The sequence below is a fragment of the Hyla sarda genome, chromosome 7, assembly GCF_029499605.1.
Source record: "Hyla sarda isolate aHylSar1 chromosome 7, aHylSar1.hap1, whole genome shotgun sequence".
Classification (NCBI taxonomy): Eukaryota; Metazoa; Chordata; class Amphibia; order Anura; family Hylidae; genus Hyla; species Hyla sarda.
Genome location: NC_079195.1, coordinates 135,371,453 through 135,392,238, shown reverse-complemented (window position 1 = coordinate 135,392,238; position 20,786 = coordinate 135,371,453). Strand labels below are relative to the sequence as shown.

General features: G+C 37.9%; 1 protein-coding gene across 4 annotated transcripts in view; it reads left to right on the top strand.

The window, feature by feature from the left end:
• GRID1 (glutamate ionotropic receptor delta type subunit 1) overlaps window positions 1–20,786 on the top strand; it is a 1,339,076-nt gene that overhangs the window by 967,800 nt on the left and 350,490 nt on the right. For all 4 annotated transcript variants that reach the window (XM_056530786.1, XM_056530787.1, XM_056530788.1 and 1 more), the window contains exon 6: window positions 19,335–19,508. In XM_056530786.1, the coding sequence (XP_056386761.1) occupies window positions 19,335–19,508 (174 nt within the window). The remainder of the gene's footprint in view (window positions 1–19,334; window positions 19,509–20,786) is intronic.

Genomic DNA, 20,786 nt, shown 5'->3' with positions numbered 1-20,786 from the left:
TGTCAGCAGAGAGCACTGTGGTCAGACAGAAGAGAAATTCAACAATAAAATAACTTTCTCAGAAGCATATAGCAGCTGATAAGTAGTTGAAGGATTAAGATTTTTAAATAGAAGTCATTTACTAATCTATTTAACTTTCTGCCACTTTCTGGCACTGTTGGCACGGTGAATGGCATAAACGTAAAAAATGTGCAAACACCAAAATTTATAACATCACAAGTAAAAAAAAATCTAATAAAAAAGTTTCATCAAAACAAAATTGCTACCTATAAAACTACCGATCATGGTGCAAAAAAAAAAATAGCCCTCATAGGGCCGCATACACAGAAAAATGAAAAACTTATAAGGGATCAGAAATATATATATATATATATTTTTTTAAAAGCAGTACAATAATAGAAAAGCATGTAACCATGGCTATCATTGTAATTGTATTGACCCACAAAATCAAGTAAGCATGTAAAATGTACTGTGTAAAAAGCAAACAACCCAAAAGTTTTAATATGTGATTTTCTTTCTTAGGTTGGATTCACATATATAAGGCATCTGGCATAGAAACTGATGCTAGAACTGATCCCATTCTCTTAAATGGGACAGTTTGCAATCATTAAGCATCTCAATTTTGACACTGGATGGTGGGACACATTGGAGGTCACCAGACAAGGGAACACAGCAAGCTGAAACAATGGATGCTGAATGCCATACAACTGATGACAACTTGTCATCAGCTGAGGAATCAGTTGCTTCGAGATCTAGGCTGAGTTCAACTAAGTCGGATGTCGGACATACTGTGTGTGAACCCAGCCTGATATCCCCACACAATATATATATATATATATATATATATATATATATATATATATATATGTTTTTATTTATTTATTTTATTTTTTTTGTGCCATGTATTTTATGGTAAAATGAAAGGTGTCTTTACAAATTGGTTTCTCAAAAAACTAGTGCTTATATTGGTCTGTGGATGAAAAAAAAGGCATGCCTCTGTGATTGTGAGGAGGAAAAAAAATGAAAATTCAAAAATGCTATCATTGGTTTTACCCTGGTTTTGTGGGGTAAATCTGTCACACAGTTTGTCTCAGATGATGTTTAGAGACTTTTCATTGCAACTTTTGCTTTAGGAGACTTTTTCAGAAAGGATATACTACAGCGGGGATCAAAAGTTTGGGCACCCCAGGTAAAAATTTGTATTAATGTGCATAAAGAAGCCAAGGAAAGATGGAAAAATCTCCATAAGCCATCAGATTACAGATTAGACATTCTTATAATATGTCAACAAAAGTTTGATTTTTTTTCCATCATTTACTTTCAAAATAACAGAAAACGGCAAAAAAGATGGCATCTGCAAAAGTTTGGGCACCTTCAGAATTTATAGCATGCACTGCCTCTTTACAAAGCTGAGACCTGCCAGTGTCATGGATTGTTCTCAATCATCATCTGGGAAGACCAGGTTATGTCAATCTCAAAGGTTTTAAATGCCGAGACTCATCTGACCTTGCCCCAACAATCAGCACCATGGATTCTTCTAAGTAGTTGTCTAAAATTCTGAAACTGAAAATAGTTGACGCTCACAAAGCTGGAGAAGGCTATAAGAAGATAGCAAAACGTTTTCAGATGTCAATATCCTCTGTTCGGAATGTAATTAAGAAATGGCAGTCATCAGGAACAGTGGAAGTTAAAGCAAGATCTGGAAGACCAAGAAAATATCAGATAGAACAGTTCGCAGGATTGTGAGAAAAACAATTCAAAACCCACATTTGACTGCACAATCCCTCCAGAAAGATCTGGCAGACACTGGAGTTGTGGTACACTATTCCACTATAAAGAGATACTTGTACAAATATGGTCTTCATGGAAGAGTCATCAGAAGAAAATCTCTCCTACGTCCTCACGACAAAAATAAGCGCTTGAACTTTGCAAATGAACATATAGGCAAGCCTGATGCATTTTGGAAACAAGTTCTGTGGACCGATGAGGTTAAAATTGAATTTTTTGGCCATAATGAGCAAAGGTACGTTTGGAGAAGAAGGGGATAATAATTTAATGAAAAGAACCTCTGTCCAACTGTTAAGCATGGGGGTGGATCAATCATGCTTTGGGGTTGTATTGCAGCTAGTGGCACAGGGAACATCTCACGAGTAGAAGGAAAAATGGATTCAATAAAATTTCAGCAAATTTTGATGCCATCTGTGAAAAAGCTGAAGTTAAAGAGAGGATGGCTTCTACAAATGGATAATGATCCTAAACACACCTCAAAATCTACGCATGAATAAAACAAGAAGAGGCATAAACTGAAGGTTTTGCCATGGCCTTCACAATCTCCTGACCTCAACATAATTGAAAATCTATGGATAGACCTTAAAAGAGCAGTGCGTGACAGACAGCCCAGAAATCTCAAAGAACTGGAAGACTTTTGTAAGGAAGAATGGGCAAAGATACCTCAAACAAGAATTGAAAGACTCTTGGCTGGCTACAAAAAGCGTTTTCAAGCTGTGATACTTGCCATAGGGGACAGTACAAGATGTTAACTCTGCAGGGTGTCCAAACTAATGCAGATGCCATTTTTTGCTTTCTGTTATTTTAAAAGTGTGATGGGAATAAAATCTAACTTTTGTTGACATATTATAAGAATGTCTAATCTGTAATTTGATGCCTTTTGGAGATTTTTCCATCTTTCCTTGGCTTCTTTATGCACATTAATACAAATTTTTACCTGGGGTGCCCAAACTTTTAATCCCCACTGTAAGTTGTGATTTCAGTTGAGATCAAGCAGTGGTCAGGAATTTATGATGTGTGACTTTTCAGTTTGTCACATTGTTTGGTGCAGCTGTACTAACTGAGGCGTAATTCTACACCTGTCCTCAGTTGGCTTAGAAACTGATTGTGGACAGCTTTATTAAAAAGTTGCACATTTGTCGCACGGGTTGAAAAGTCGCACAAAAAGTTGTAACGGAATCACCATACAAAGTGGTGTACTGAAGTAGGAAAGGTGTTCAGCACCAGATTTAACACATGCGCCATGTAATAAATTTGGGGCAGGTACAAAATTTCCATCCAGCAAAGACAAAGGAAAGGATCAGCTCACCAGTTCTGCAACTTCCAACGGACACCAGCACAACCTCCCTCCTGGGAGCAGACGGATAGACTCTGGAGCCGTGTCTCCAGGTGGATCAATCAGCAAAAGGAAAAGGAAATCCGGCTCCCAGTAGGTAAAATCCAAGGTTTAGTAAATCATCTTAAAATCCAAGTGTAACGAACAAAAATAGAAAACATAAAATAAAAAAAAGGAAACACACCAACGTGTTTTGACTTGATAACATGTCTTAGTCATGGCGCTATATTCAACAGCTATAAATATTCCTCCGTATCCGGTATGAATCACATGGTATGACACAAGAAGAAGAAGAAAAAGATGGAAAAAGAAAAATAGAAGAAAGAAAAAGAAAAATGAAGAGGATAAAAATAGTAATACACAGAAAAGAAAGACAAAAAGATAAAAACATAGAAGAGAAAGAAAGAAAAGTGAAGAAAAAAAAGGAAAAGAAGGAAATTCATATGCACATTGTGCACAGTATATGTTGCTAATAGCGACAGGGATGATATAAATATATATAAATATTAAAGAAAAAAATTATATTGTGCTAATACAATGGAGTAAATGTTCACTAATATTTATAAGACAAATCATGTTTATAGTTTAGTCCTGTTGGGAAGCGGGTATCCATGGACAAAATCCAAAACGCCTCCCATCTGAACACAGCTTTACTCCAATCTCCTCCACATCGTGGAGGACGTACTCTCTCAATACAGCTAATATTAATTTTGGGAATGATGCCTGAATGTCTGTCTACAATGTTTAGTTTTGGCGGACATGGATCTAGTATGGATGTTATTGGGATTTGGTATGTATAGATGTTCCTGAATCCTGGTTTTTAGTTTCCTGCTTGTGCAGCCGATATACTGGACCCAGAACACCTGACAGGTAATAGCATAGACCACATGGTGAGTCTGGCAATTAATGTAACTTTCGATGTCATGTTTTTGTCCAGTATTGCATGACATAATATAGGTAGCATTATTCATATACTGACAAATGCTACATTTCATCTATAACTACTCTTACTCGATATCCAGTTGCTATTGGCAGAATCAATGGAAAAATCACTGGGGGATAACTGTCTCTATAAGGACCAAGCCTTGCGAGGGACAATTCTAACTCCTGTTTCTATGATCTGAAACATGATGTTGTCATATTTAAGAACAGGAAGATGTTTGTGAATTATGTGTTTTATGACCTGAAATTGATTTGAAAAATGTGTGGTGAAGGTAGGAAGAAAATTGCCATGTTGTTTATGTGTTGATTTGTTCTGTAGTTAATAGCCAGGTGGTTTTGAGTTTACTACAGCTTCCACTCTGGCTATTAGATGAGTGCTGTAGCTTCTGTCTTTATGGAGTAAAAGGACGTTCTCCTCTTCCACTTTTAATGAATACCCCCCGTATTGTCTGTGTCCTTAAGGCCAAAATGGGTGTTAAGGGGTTAATGGTCTAATTTTGTTGTACAAACTGTATTCTATATGTTATGTGGTTATATAGAGTCAATAGGATAGTGGAGATGATTGAATAAAAATAGTATCCAGTAGTGATGCTTCTCCAAATTAATAAAACTTGATATACATAAAAGTATTTGCACATTCAGCGATGCACATATTTGAGAAAGGGTTCAGTTTGTACCTGAAACATGTTGAATGTGCAAATATTTTTATGTATACCAAGTTTTATTAATGAATTAACTTTAAAGGGGTATTCCGGGCAAAAACATATTTTCCCCTGTCCAAAGGATAGGGGATAAGATGTCTGATCGCGGGGCTGTGTCTCCAGTTTTGGAAACCTCTGGATTTCCGGTGGGGGCGTGACATCACACCACGCCCCCTCCATTCATGTCTATGGGATGGGGCGGGATGGCCGTGAGGGGGCGTGATAGAATGCGGGTGCTGCAGGGAGATCGCGGATAGTCCAAGCAGCGCCCCCCCCCCCCCCCATCAAACATCTTATCCCCTACCCTCTGGATAGGAGATAAGATGTTTTTGCCCGGAATACCCCTTTACGTTGGAGAAGTGTCACTACTGGATACCATTTTCATTCAATCGTCTCCACTATCCTGTTTCCACTATTAGTGGTTTTACAAGATATGCTATCGGAAATGTTGTGCTCTGAACGCAACTTTTTCCAGTAAGCACAACCATTTAAACACATCTATACTCCCATCCAATTGGGTAATGCACTAGGAGCGCGCTCCTGCATTTTTTTTTGCTTTTTTTCTCTTTCGTATAGAGTCAGTGGCAGGGTGCATTTACTAAGTTGAAATAATGGTAAATAAGCACCTGTTGCGATGTTGATTTCCTAACAAATATCATAGTTTAGGATATGCATTTGTTGTTAATAAAGTAATATTTATTTTTGCCATTATTTTAAAATGGCAAAGTGACAATTTTTTTCTCTTTTTTGGAGGGTGATTTGGGGCCGGTATTGGAGTTGCTATTTAATGCACATTGTATTTTAAAACATTACATTTTTTCCATTTGTGACACTGGCAGAGATCATGGCACTAATGAAAAATGATCATATTTTATGTGAGTTGTACATACTACATCTTTAGGATGAGCATAATGTTCAGAGATGCTAGGAATTGGATACCAACCAGGTGTCCCCTCTACACACACACATACACACACACACACACACACACACACACACACACACACACACACATAGGGGGAGATTTATCAAAACCTGTGCAGAGGAAAAGTTGCCCAGTTGCCCATAGCAACCAATCAGATTGCTTCTTTATTTTAACAAGGCCTCTGCAAAATGAAAGAAGCAATCTGATTGGTTGCTATGGGCAACTAGGCAACTTTTCCTCTGCACAGGTTTTGATAAATCTCCCCCATTATGTATAAAAACACATGCTCATAGAAACCTTTAAAGGTCAAAATTTAAAAAATAAGAAGAAAACAAACACCAAATATATATGTATAATTTTGTATTTCTGTTTTTCAACTTATTCTTTATCAAACAGCCGGTACCCTATTCAGCATGTTCACATTCTTATTAATAGTATCAGTCTACTCCTTACAGAAAGATGTTTTCCTAATGTAAATGTCCTCAGCTCTCCTTTAATAATGTCCTCCTTTGATTAATTTCTGCTTAAGATATCTAATATTCACCTATTTGCAAGTCTATTGCCTGCTTTTAAATGTGCAGACATCTCTCTTTCTGCATTTGCTTTTTCTGATTTACTATGCTATGAATTACTTTATCTGTCAGTAGTCACTTTTGGTCAGATATCTTAAATTAAGACCAATTTGTTCCAGGTATCTGGTACAGTAATAAGCAAAGTAAATTGCATAGAAGACTTTTGTTAAAATATACTGTAGTCTTATGACTTAGTCCTTTAAGATCACACAACTCATATAATTCAGTAATACTATTTCTTACCTTGCATTTGTAATGTGTCCTTTTGTGCATATTTAGACTAAAATTGCACACTAAGCCAAACTGAATCTTCATTAAAAATGAAGGTCTAGTGAATTAGCAAGCCAGCTTCTCTGGCCAAGTTAGAAGATGCTGCAGGGTATTACTAAGGCAACCAGAGGACACTGAAGCAGATCTGCAGACGAGGCTTCGGTATCTAATGGTTACCTTAACGACTCAAGTGATAACTACATTGTATATGTTGCAGACAGGTACCTCTTTATTTCTCTTCACGTACAGTACACGATAGGGCTTGAGGAAAGGGAAGGTGGACCAGATGTACTGCGGGGGGTTCTTGGGTGCTCACACGGAGCGAAGACCGTATCGCGCTGGCCCGAGGAAGCGCAACAGCGCGATACGGTCGTCGCCCCCTGTGAGCACCTAAGAACCCCCCGCACTAAGTCTGGTCCACCTTCCCTTTCCTCAAGCCCAATCGTGTACTGAAATAAAGAGGTACCTGTCTGCAACATCTAAAGTGGTGAGTGCTTCGTTATTTATTTTCTTTATGGAATATATGCTTATGGTCTTTGCATTACGAGAAGAACCACCTGAATAGACAGAGTACCTGGAGCACAGCACGAGGCTTATTGAATATATGCACTTATTTGAACTGTCTAATAGTAATTGTGCCAGGTGGTTTCTGACTCTGAGAGGGGACGTGTACATTGTATCTGTCTTTGTTCACATTATGCAGTTCAGTTTGAAATTGAAGTGTATACATCCCTATTCTTTTGTATGTCATATAAGCAGCAAAAGGAATTTATCAATGACCTTTGGCTTCATTTTGGTGAAAATATTTTGCATATTTTTTCACATGCGCTGTTTAGTGCAAACATTTAGCAAATTTTAAACATCTCTGTGTCTCAAGTGCTGCTTGCAAAACTGTTGTAATAGACAATTTTCACTGGTTGTGCATGCAGTGCTCAGAAATTTATGAGGTGTAAATTTCACAATATACAATGCAAAGCACAGACAAGTGTGCAAATTTACATAACCCAAAGCAGAGCTTTAGAAAAAGGCTTTCCCATACATTTTCAATCTCAGAGCCTTCTTTAGTGTACTTGTGCAAAATTTACCACCCATCGTGCAAACTTTTAATAAATTCAAGGCAAAAACTAGCACTGGGAAAAGCAATTATACACATGGACCAATGATAAATCCTCCTCCTCGTATGGTGTTTACAATATTGGTCAATCATTCAAAATAATTCTTAAAAGGGTTATACAAAATTCACTATGTAGCTAATAAGCTAAAGCTGAAATATAATTTTTGGCCTTTTTTTATTTAAAAAAAATATATGAAATTTGCTAGGGCAGTGTGTTTGTCAGCCAAAGTGTTAGTTACCACTGATGCCATCCGTTTACCTATAGCTTTACATGCTGCAATAACTTACAGTTTTAAAGTACTTGGATATATTGTTAGGTGACAGCACTATAAAGGGCTTTTAGACCTTTTAGTATATACATATGTTTTAGGGTTATTTCTAAGGTCTGGATTCCCTTGAACTTATTTGGTCCACAGCAAAATTTTTTCCAAAATTTGGCAAACCTACCATACCTCACTTTTAGAAAGTAATCTTATATCTACAATGATACATAAAAATGTAAGCAATTTCACAGAAATGATAGTCTTAGCCCATTTTTTCAACTCTACCTTGGCCACTTGTTTAGTTTAGGAGTCCCATATCAAATTAATTAGAGTCCACCATTGACAGTAGATGCTGCAGAGAGTTTACATTGTCATATTCCAGCATCCCTTAACCCCTTAAAGATGCAGGGTTTTTCCGTTTTTGCATTTTCATTTTTTTCCTCATCACCTTCTAAAAATCATTTGAAGAAAAAAATTCCATCTAGCAAATTTTGGGGGCCTCCGTTTCTACGCAGTACACCTTATCTTTATTCTGTACGTCCATACAATTAAAATGATACCCTATTTATATAGGTTTGATTTTGTTGTACTTCTAAAAAAAATCATAACTACATGCAGGACAATGTATACATTTCAAATTGTCATCTTCTGACCCCTATAACTTTTTATTTTTCAGCCTACGGGATGGTATGAGTGTTCACTTTTTGCGCCGTGATCTGAAGTTTTCATCAGTACCATTTTTATATTGATCAGATTTTTTGATCACTTTTTATTAATTTTTTCAAAACTGACCAAAAATATGCTATTTTGCGCGTACGCCATTGACCGTGCTGTTCAATTAACAATATATTTTTATAGTTTAGACAATTCCACATGCGGCAATACCACATATGTTTATTTTTATTTACACAGTTTTATTTTTTTAAATGGGAAAAGGGGGGATTCTTACTTTTATTAGGGAAGGCGTTAAATGATCTTTATTTACTTTTTTTTACACTTTTTTTTACACTTTTTTTTTTGCAGTGTTATAGCCCTCCTTGGTGGCTACTTCACTGAACATAAAGATTTCATACACAGATCATTGCCGTGCATTGACACAGCAAAGATCAGTGTAATTGGCGGTTGATTGCTCAATCCTGGATTTCAGGCTTGGAGCAATCAATCGCTGATCGCACCCGACGGAGGCAGGTGTGGGGACCTCCGCTCCCATTCTAGCTGATTGAGACATTGAGATTTTACCGCAATGGTCCCGATCAGCCCTACTGAGGAGCCGGGTTAATAGCACGCGGCACAATGATTGGTGCCACACGCTATTAGCCCAGGGTCCCGGCAGTCATTAACCGCCGGGATCAACCTGGTATGACGCGGGGTCACGGAGACCGGGACCGGGCACAGGTACACCCTGCGTCATTAAGAGGTTAAAGGGGTACTCCACTGGAAAACATTTTTTTTTAAATCAACGGGGGCCAGAAAGTTAAACAGATTTGTAAATTACTTCTATTTAAAAATATTAATACTTCCAGTACTTATCAGATGCAGTATGATCCACAGGAAGTTCTTTCTTTTTTAATTTACTTTCTGTTTGACCACAGTGCTCACTGCTGACACTGCTGACCATTTTAGGAACTGTCCAGAGCAGGAGCAAATTCCCATAGCAAACCTCTCCTACTCTGGACAGTTCCTAAAATTGACAGATGTGTCAGCAGAGAGCACTGTGGTCAGACAGAAAGGAAACTCAAAAAGAAAAGAACTACCTCACAAATACTGAAAGGATTAAGATTTTTTAAAATAAGTCATTTACAAATCTGTTTAACTTTCTGGTACCAGTTGATTTAAAAAAGAATGCTTTCCAGTGGAGTACTCCTTTAAAGTAATAATAACAATTGTAACAAAATGTATAAAACAGTTTAGAACAATCATTGCAACTGTTTATACTAGTTCAAAATAGGAAACTAGTTATTTATAAATTAGCAGAGCATACTGTAAGTATAAGTATTTAACAATGTTTAAATGAGATACATTATATTATCTTGCTATTATATCAATGTAGATATTTTCAACCGTCCACAAAAGAAGATTATGATCATGTTTTTGGGATACTTTGCTAGTACTTTGCTAGTTGTCCGGATATCTGATAAAAGGTATTCCAATGTATAATACAGAGTACCAACAGGGCCTGTTTCCTTAAATGCTCCAAACATAGTTTACAAGTAACCACATATATTTCCAGAATGTATTTTTACAAATATCAATGCTTCTCCTTTCTATTAGTAGCTGATTGATTTATGTAGATCAACTTACCATGCTCTGATTGGTTAGCCTTGCTCTGACATTTGCAGCATGGTGCAGATTATCTCTTATGCTCTGTACGTTTAAACCCTTTAGTACTTGCATTTTTCCAATACCTTCTTCTAGTCCAATTGTATTTTGGATCATTGTTGTGCTGTTCGTGTTCCTATTTTTTTGTATTTGATGTTGTTTCTACCAGTTTGATCTTTATCTCTGGGTCTGGGTCTCTGGGGTCATACAGTAGATTCATCCTGTTTGTTTTAGCTTTACTTTTGCAGATTAGGGTTTTCTTCCAGAGATAGTAATGGTCATTAGTGGCCAGTGTTCAGATCAGAGCTAAAAAAAAAATCCAATTGGTTTGTTAACATTTTTGTAATTTGTTTCTGTTTGTCATCCATCAGCTTTTATACCTAACTGCCATCTTTGTCATTCATGTGTGTCATCATCTGTTTCCATCATCATTCAACTTCATCTACTGGTAAGTTCATATTCTTGTATCACCTGCTTACATTCATACAGACTTTTATATATACTGTATTTGTTCTGCCAATTGTCTGTTTTTAAGTTGTAATACAATTTGGAAGTATGCCAGTGTCTTGCGGCCAGGCAGCATTGTTACACACACACACACACACACACACACACACACACTTATCCAATTCCATGAGTGTGGTGCCAGCACCCTAGACCTGATCAGAGTTCATACAATATAGATAGTAATGGTAAAGTGGTACTGCCTAATGCACCCTTAAATGGTAAAGTGCACTGCCTAATGCACCCTTAAAAAGTTGCATTTTTTTAAAATTTCATTTTAACCCTACAAATAATTTTTTGGGGCCTTATCATAGATTTACTGGTAAAATTTGTGATGTCATGGCTTTTCACCCATGGGTGGAAAATTGAAAGAGTCAAGAATTTTAAAAGGCCAGGAGGGAAAAAAGAACTAAATGCAAATTTGAAAAAAATAATTGCATCATTAAAGGGGTACTCAACTGGAAAAAAAAAATTTTAATCAACTGAAAGTTAAACAGATTTGTAAATTAAAATACACCATAAGACAAGAATGAAGACAGGGACACTCACGATTTTCTCTTGTTCGGACTTTATTCAGGAGGGTGTTACAGCAGCAGGGACGCCAGGTAGGTGTTAAATTGCATCAGACCAGCACTGAATGGGATCCATGATGGTAATAGCTATTTCGCGCCGATCCCGGCACAAAATAGCTATTACCATCATGGCTCCTGTTTCATTACATGATCAGGTTCCTCATATGCACAAATACCACTAGTGCTGACTACTCTCTCTTTCGATTAAAAAATTTGTAAATTTGTTGTATTGAAAAATCTTAATCCTTCCAATACTTATCAGCTGATGTTATGATCCACAGGAAGTTCTTTTCTTTTTGTATTTCCTTTCTGCCTCACTACTGTGCTCTCTGCTGACACATCTGTCCATTTTAAGAACTGTCCAGAGCAGGATAGGTTTTCTATGGGGATTTACTCCTACTCTGGACAGTTCCTAAAATGGACAGGTGTGTCAGCAGAGAGCGCTGTGGTCAGGCAGAAAGGAAATTCAAAAAGAAATCAACTTCCTGTGGATCATAACAGGAGCTGATAAGTACTGGAAGGATTAAGATTTTTTCAATACAACTCATTTACAAATCTGTTTTACTTTCTGGCACCAGTTGATTGAAAAAATATGTTTTCCAGTGGAGTACCCCTTTGAGGCCAAAATTAAGCTGCATCTTTAAATTGTTAAGCTAGGGCTAGGCTGGAAACGTTTTATAGGTCTTCAGTTGGATTTTAACTATCTAGCTACAGTCCAAAACAGTATATTAACTTGTATACAATGTGTGGACTGCAGCTGTCACTTACTAGTTGACATCAATATGTAGTGCTACAAAAAGCTAGGTCCTTATTAATCACCAGAGCAGTTTCAATATGAATGTTTGTGACATTTTATTGAATTTTTAAACAGAGGGTTAAATCTTACTTCATGTATTAGTAGAGTCATTTGTTGGCATCAGTGTAAATATTTGTAACAATTTCAAAAGTTTGTAACAGTTCCAGAGGGAAAAAAAGAGGAATTCTTTACAAATCCACAAAGCAGTTTATTACTTATTTTTCCTGTAGTCCTTTAATCCCGAGTAAGCTACACTGCATGCAGAATAGATTTTACTTCCACTACTTTCAGCAGCACTTCAACACATCATTGAGCTCTGAAAAGATCAAAGCAGGCAATGGAGCAGAGCAGACAACAGAAGCTCCATTGAACAGGAGAGCCATGATCCAAGCATACCAGCAAGACTAGAGCAAAAAGAAAATGCCCAGTACTGCACAAACAGAAAAGCAAAAATCCAGACAGACCTAGTCAGGTGTCAGCCACCCAATCTCATTTAGAAGCTACGGAGACTAGTGTTCACGCTGAACAGGGAGCCTGGGTGTTCCATCACGTTGTTACATGTCCATTTCTGAACATTTTACTCTTTTTAAGGAAGCTTGTATAAAGGCTTGTATTTTGCAGGATAATTTTTGACTAACTTTTATTGATACCCTTTTGGGGTACATCTGACATGTGATTACTTTTTATTCAATTGTTTTGGAACAAAAAATAAACAAAACATTTCTCACTTTTTTATGGTAATGTTTGCAGTAATTTTTTTTACTTATTTTTTTTTTCTTATTTTCTTTTAAAGGACACTTTATTCAACTTTTTAAACACTATTTATTAGTACCACTAGAGGACCTGGCCATGCAATGATTTTATACACTGCACCACTTCTATATCTAAGGCCCTGTCACTGGCTGAGACTAATAGTAATGCTAGGAGACCATCTACAGTTAAAAAGGTGCACTTGTAGACTTTGTCAAGATGTTGAAAATAGGTAATTGAAAGACCATTAATGAAAAAAAAACCAGAAAGGATTACCAAATTACATCAAGATAGAAATCCAACACAGACGCCATGATTTGTCAATATGCCTAAAAACCCAAACTTTCTGGTTTTCGCCCATAACAACCAATCAAAGCTTTCAAATCTTAATGAGCTCCAGTAAAATAAAAGCTGAGCTGTAATTGGTTGTTATGGGCAAAATGAGTGTGGCAAAATATTTTGGTTGTTATCAGTCATCTATGTATAAAATTTGAGGCAGAATGTATGAGTGAAACAAGAAAGATAATAAAGTAGTCAGGGGGATCCCTGATGGATATATATATATATATATATATATATATATATATATATATATATATATATATATTTCTGTTATTTTTGTCATTACGGTCCAAGCAACTTATAAAAAATTCTAACACATGGAATACCCCTTTTCTTCAGAAAATTCATATAAACTTAATAACATGACCTGGGGCTCAATCCATTTCATAACTTATGATGTAAATTAGAAAACTGGTTCATGACAAAACTCCAACCTGCAAAGCTGATCTGTCAACCACTCTTCCAGATAGTTGGACCATGTAGTACATTGTTTATCATTAGCAAAGATCATGCCTTCAAAAATTCAGGCTGTCATAAAAGCCCACGGAAGATCATGGAAGTTGTATACCGTGTCTAGGGATCCCCTTTAAACAAGTATAAACAAAAAAGAAAGTTTAAAAAAAAAAAAAGAATGTACTGTATGGGTAGGCCAAGAAAGACAAAAGCAATCAATGCTTAAAACAGAAGAAGTAATAATAAACTGAATGGAATAGCAATAGAAAAGCCTAGTGAAAACCAGAACTAACATCAAGAGAAAATATAAGGTTATAGTTGAATAAAAAGTTAATGAAATGTCGATGATTGCATGAAATTCATTTTTGTGATAAATCACAATTCACATTGGCCTTGAAGATGATTTTGACACTTTTCACTGGTGACATTTTGATGAAACATATAAAGATGACAGCCGTAAGGAAACAATGATATCTCCCAACTAATTTATTAAATAAAATTGCACATAAGGTAAAGGACCAGGGGTGATAGCACTTACTGTCAAAGCACATGTGGATATTTTCATTTGACGATCCCCCTGTGAAATCTTCCGATCCCCTGCTGAATGCTGTGGCTGTTACTTCAGGGACAGCCCGCTCAGCCATCATTGGACACCACTGCAGCTGGTAATTGACTAAACACCCCATATCAGAAGTAGAAGCCACAGTATTCAGCAAGGAAACAGCAGACTTTACAGGGGGATTCCTGAGGGACCAAGGTAGGTAAGTGTGTGTGTTTTTTGTTTTTTTAAACTTTTTTTTATAGCAACCCAAGCAATGCATAAAAACATCTGGAATACTCCCTTAAAGTGTACCTGTCAATTGATAGAAAAGTGTTCCAGGAGTACTCTTTAACTGGTGCTGAACCTGTCTGTGTTCCCAAATCCTGGTTTTCATAATTTTATGGCTCCCAATTCCCTTGTATATGTTGCTCACACTGCATGCAGTTCAGTAAATGGAGAGGGTGTTACCACATTAGATTATGATTAGTACAGAGCTCCCATACACTTCCTGTATTTTGTCTTGTTACAGAGACATACAGGCAATTGCTACAGGCACAAGACAGTCCTGGACAGGGAAGGGACCCTAAGTGGTATGAAGTATAAACCATTATTCACCCAAAAATATACACATTTTTCAACCAAAGTACATTACAAAAATGCATATCATCATGGTATTATCTACAATGTATAAAAAGTGTATCCAAATGACAAAGGACATTTAACCTGTTGGGGACGGAGGGCGTACAGGTACGCCCTCGTGTCCTGGATTGGGATGACTGCTGATATCTATCAGCAGGCATCCCGTAGAAATGCCTAGAGGGGTCCTGAGACAACCCATGTCGTTGATTACCGCAAATCGCCGGTCAATTCAGACCGGCTATTTGCGGCGCTTCCGAGGCCAATCGGGTCACTGGTGACCCGATCGCCTGGAAAAAAAGAATGATCAGAGCTGTCAGTGACAGCTGCCACCTCCTCTTATCCCCTGCCATTGGTCGGTTAGTACGACCACCAATGGCAGTTGGGGGCGGGGTTAAAGTTCATTTCCCCCGCTCTGCCCACCGATCAAAGTCCGGGCGGAGCGGTGGGGGGGGGGAACAAGAGCAGCGAAGGGGGGAGCAAGGCTGGCTTACCGGGCAGCATCAGAGCAGTGGCGGCATGGATGAGTGTGACCATAAAGTGCCGTGGAGGAGGCTGCAGTAAAGATCGCTGGTAGGCGATCTTCACTGTAGCCTTCTGAAAGTTGCAAAACTGCAACTCTCAGCATGCCTTTGGCTGTCTGGGCATGCTGGGAGTTGTCGTTTCGCAACATCTGGAGGGCCACACTTTGGAGACCACTGGGTAATGGTCTCTAAAATCTGATCCTCCAGATGTTGCCAAAATACAACTTTCAGAATGCACTGACTGTCTGGGCTTGCTGGGAGTTGTAGTTTTGCAACACCTGAAGTGGCATAGTTTGGAGACCACTATACGGTGGTCTCTAAATTGTAGCCCTCCAGATGTTGCAATATTACAATTCCCAGCATGCCCAGACAGTCAGGAATGCTGGGCATGTAGTTCTACAATATCTGGCCCTTCATATGTTGCAGAACTACAACTCCCAGCATGCCAGGACAGTCTGAGCATGCTTGGAGTTGTAGTTTTGAAAAATATGGAGAGCTGCAGTTTGGAGACCACTACTTAGCGGTCTCAAAACTGTTCTTCCCCAGTTCTTGCATAACTACAACTCCAAGCATTCCCAGACTGTCCAGGCATGCTGGGAGTTGTAGTTCTGCAACATCTGAAGAGCCAGATATTGCAGAGCTACATCGCCCAGCATCCCTGACTGTCTGGCCATGCTGAGAATTATAGTTTTGCAACAGCTGTAGGCACTGTTAGGAAACACTGAGCTAGAGCATGTTTCCTAACTCAGTGATTCCAACCCGTGTGCCTCCAGCTGTTGCAAAACTATAACTCCCAGAATTCACTGACAGACCGTACATGCTGGGAGTTGTAGTTTTGCAACAGCTGGAGGCACACTGTCTCCCCTTCCACAACCAATAAAAATGAAAAACTTCTCATACGGCAGTGTTTCCTAAACGGAGCCTCCAGCTATTGCAAAACAACAACTCGAAGTATTGCCGGACAGCCATGGACTGTCCTGGCAGGCTGGGAGTCATGCAACAGCTGGCGGCACCCTGTTTTGGAAACACTGCTGTAGGGTTTTGGTGGAGACAAGCAACCTCCTCATTTAGGCCTCAAATGCGCGTGGCACTCTCTCACTTCAGAGCCCTGTCGTATTTCATGGCAACAGTTTAGGGCCACATATGGGGTATTTCCATACAAAATTTTTGGGGGATTTTTCTCCTTTTACCCCTTATGAAAAGGTAACATTGGGGGCTACACCAGCATGTTAGTGTAAAAAAATTAAAACATTTCACTAACATGCCCCATACTTTTCATTTTTTAAGAGGTAAAAGGAGAAAAGGACCCCCAAAATTGGTAACACAATTTCTCCTGAGTACGGAAATATCCCATATGTGTGCGTAAAATGCTCTTCGGACGAGCTACAGGGCTCAGGAGTGAGAGAGCGCCATGTACAATTGAGGCCTAAATTGGTGATTTGCACAGAGGTGGCTGATAGTTATAGCGGTGCTGACATGAACGCAAAAAAGAAAATACCCACATGTGACCTCAGTTTGGAAACTACACCCCTCACGGACCATAACAAGGGGTATAGTGAGCCTTAAAACCCCATAAGTCTTTGACAAATTTTTGTCAAAGTTGGACATGAAAATTAAAAATGTGTTTTTTTTTTCATTTTCATTTTCACAAGGGGTAATAGGAAAAAAGCCCCCCGAAATTTGTACCACCATTTTTTCTGAGTATGGAAATACCTCATATGTGGATGTAAAGTGCTCTGCAGGTGAACTACAATGCTCAGAAGAGAAAGAGCGCCATTGGGCTTTTTGAGAGAGAATTAGGCTGGAATTGAAGGCCATGTGTGTTTACAAAGCCCCCATGGTGACAGAACAGTGGACCCCCGCACATGTGACCTCATTTTGGAAACTACACCCCTCATGGAATGTAATAAGGGGTACAGTGAGCTTTTACACTCCTCAGGTGTCTGACAGATTCTTTGAACAGTTGTCCGTAAAAAGAAAAATAAATATTTTCATTTGCGCAGCCTACTGTTCCAAAGATCTGCCAAACACCAGTGGGGTGTAAATGCTCACTGCACCCCTTATTAAATTCTGTGAGGGGTGTAGTTTCTAAAATGGGGTCACATGTGGGGGGGTCCACTGTTCTGGCATCATGGGGGGCTTTATAAATTCACGACTTCCATTCCAACCAAATTCTCTCTCCATAAGCCGTATGGCGCTCCTCTTCTGAGCATTGTAGTTCGCCCGAAGAGCAATTTACATCCACATATGAGGTATTTCCATACTCCGAAGAAATGGGTTTACAAATTTTGGGTGGCTTTTTCTTCTATTACCCCTTGTGAAAGTGAAAAATTTGGGGTAACACCAGTTTAAAAAAAGTTTGTCAATCACCTGTGGGGTGTTAAGGCTCACTGTACCCCTTGTTACGTTCCTTGAGGGGTGTAGTTTCCATGTATTTGTTTTTTTACTGTTCTGGCATCATGGGGGCTTTCTAAATGCGACATGCCCCCCAAAAACCATTTCAGCAAAATTCTCTCTCCAAAAGCCCAATGTCGCTCCTTCCGTTCTGAGCCCTTTAGTGCACCCACAGAGCACTTTACATCCACATATGAGGTATTTCCTTACTCGAGATAAATGGGGTTACAAATCTTGGGTGGCAAAATGAAAAGTTTGGGGTAACACCAGCATTTTAGTGTTAAAAATAAAAAATTTCATTTTCACGTCCCACTTTAAGAAAAGTTCATCAATCACCTGTGGGGTATTAAGGCTCACTGTACCCCTTTTTACGTTCCTTAAGGGGTGTAGTTTCCAAAATTGTTTGCCATTGTATGCCATGCTGGTGATATTTAGGTTGGGGAGGGCCAGTAACAACGATCCTCACCCACCCTGGTAACATCAGGCTGTTGCTACTTGGTTGGTATCTGGCTGATACTGAAAAAATTTGGGAACCACACACTTTTTTTATTTATTCATAAAAAAACGCATAGGGTTACCCCTTTTTTCAGAATCAGCCAGATACCAACCAAGCAGCAACAGCCTGAGGTTACCAGCTGCCCCTCAGCCCCTGGATTATAACTCCCATCATGGGCAGAGTCTGTAATAGTAGTAGTAGTCCTAACTGTCCCAAAATAGTTAATATATTATATTTCCAAAGTGCAGAGGGGAGCACAAGTTTCACATTCTCAGATGCTTTCTGACACTTTGGTACGTGTCCTCCGAAGTGATATATATTTGGGCAAGAAAAGTGCTTTAAAAAAAAAAAAAAAAACGTAGATAATAAATTTGATTCTACAGCAGAAAGTGCTCTATGGTAAACTTAACCGTAGACATTGCTATGAAGAATTCTATCAGATTTTGCGCAAAAAAGCTGCAACATTTTTCATTAAAAATACATAAAAAGCTCTAAATACAATGATAAATTCCCCTCATACTGTACGTCTATATACGTATATATATATATATATATTATAAATATATATGTATATATATTTATTAGATGAACGTCTAGGTTTGCGGAACATGTTTGAAATAAGTAAAACGATATATATATATATATATATATATATATATATATATGTATATGTATATATAGTTTTACTTATTTCAAACATGTTCCGCAAACCTAGATGTTCGTCTAATAAATATTGTTTCATATTATATCTGTGATTGGTGTAGCTGCTATGAAATGTGGTGATTCCATTCATTTTTGCAGAGGTTGTATTAAAAGATACTAAAGGTATATATGACATGGTCAACAAATCAAATAACATAGCTTGGATAACAACTTTCTTTTCTATATCACCCTATAACCTACTTTATTTATCACGTTGAGTGTTCAGGTTCTTTTTAGATTTGTTCAAGTGCCAAAGTTCATGCAAACCAGCCAAGCGCCTAGCTACACAGACTGAGACACATAAATCCTATCTTAGAGATGTGATGTTCTGGCTGTACAGAATGTGAATAAGCAAGCAAGCACTTAACACCAACTGTTTCTTTCTTTGGTCTAGGAAATCAATGATGCCGAAATAGTGGAGCTTGTGCACAGCGCTCTTGGAAGAATAACTGTTATTCGACAAATCTTTCCTTCTCTAAAAGAAAATAATGTCAGATGCATAAGTAACAGCCATCGTGTTGCTTCACTCCCTTGTGACCCCCAAGAAGGCTATCTTCAAATGTTACAGGTTAGTATGACAACTCTCAATAAAGCAGCAGTCAGTAAAAGAAAGCAAGTGTTTAATGGAAAAAGGTAAGGCAGCTGATTCTGTCATATATAAATATGCTAATATTGGCTGTATTAACCTTACAAACTGTAGAAAAGTCTAGTACACACTTTATTATACTATACTATACTACATGTAAGATTTTTAGAAGTATGATTTTTAAATTGAGTTCAATGGAGTGCAGATATGTTCTTTACTATGTGTTTTGTTACCTTCATACAAATTCTGACAAAAAAAAAAGATAAAATTGAAGGTATACCAATATATATATATATATATATATATATATATATATATATATATATATCATAACATAACAACAGATCCATATAGTTCCATTGATGCACAGGGATGCTAAAACCCATTAGAAGCCATTTTCTTTCTCTTCTGCGGAATCTGTGTGCACTCTGTAAAAAATTATTATAAGTATAAGGCAATGAGAAAAAGCCCTTGATAATTTCCTATTATCTAGAACATATTACTGCTTTCAAGGAAGGCACTTGGACCTCATTTAAACTCTTTCAATGAATTAACCATCACAAGAGAGTTGTAAAGTCTTGTTGCCCCTACCCATAATGTGCATGTAGAAGACTTTTTCTTCTGAATGTACCCTTGCAATCATTCCACTCCTGGGTATAGGTACTTCATTAAACAGCTGTGTGAACCAACTATTATTAAAAGTATACATAGCTATCACTTTTGGTCACCCCTAAGCATTCCTAAGCAACCAACAAATTTTTTGTATTATTTGGTTGCCTAACTTTTGCCAGTTACTTACTCTGTGTTGGGGCACTGTGTGTTTGGACCCTAAGCAGACACTGGCCCTCATTTACTAAAGGAGAACCGACGTTTTTTCTCAGTTATTGTGCCCAAAATTTGGATGCATCCCGCGTGCGACCAAATCTGCGCCCAAAATTTAGGCGCACAACCTACATTTTCAAAAACACTTGGAGAGTTTAATGTAACCTATAAAATGGGCGTGGTTTACTCAAAAATGGGCATTAACCCGACAAAATGGAAAATTCACTCGGAGTAATTGTGAAATCACTCTGCAAAACCGACAGCCCAGGGGTCGAGTGAAAATGGAAAAATTGAGTGTTTTTGAGGAAGGGACAGCTGACCATTGTGGTTCATGATTAAATTACTTGTTTTATACTTTAAAAGCATGTTTAACCCCTCAACGCTTTTATGATTAAATTATGTAATAGATTTTTTTTTAATTTATATATATATATATAT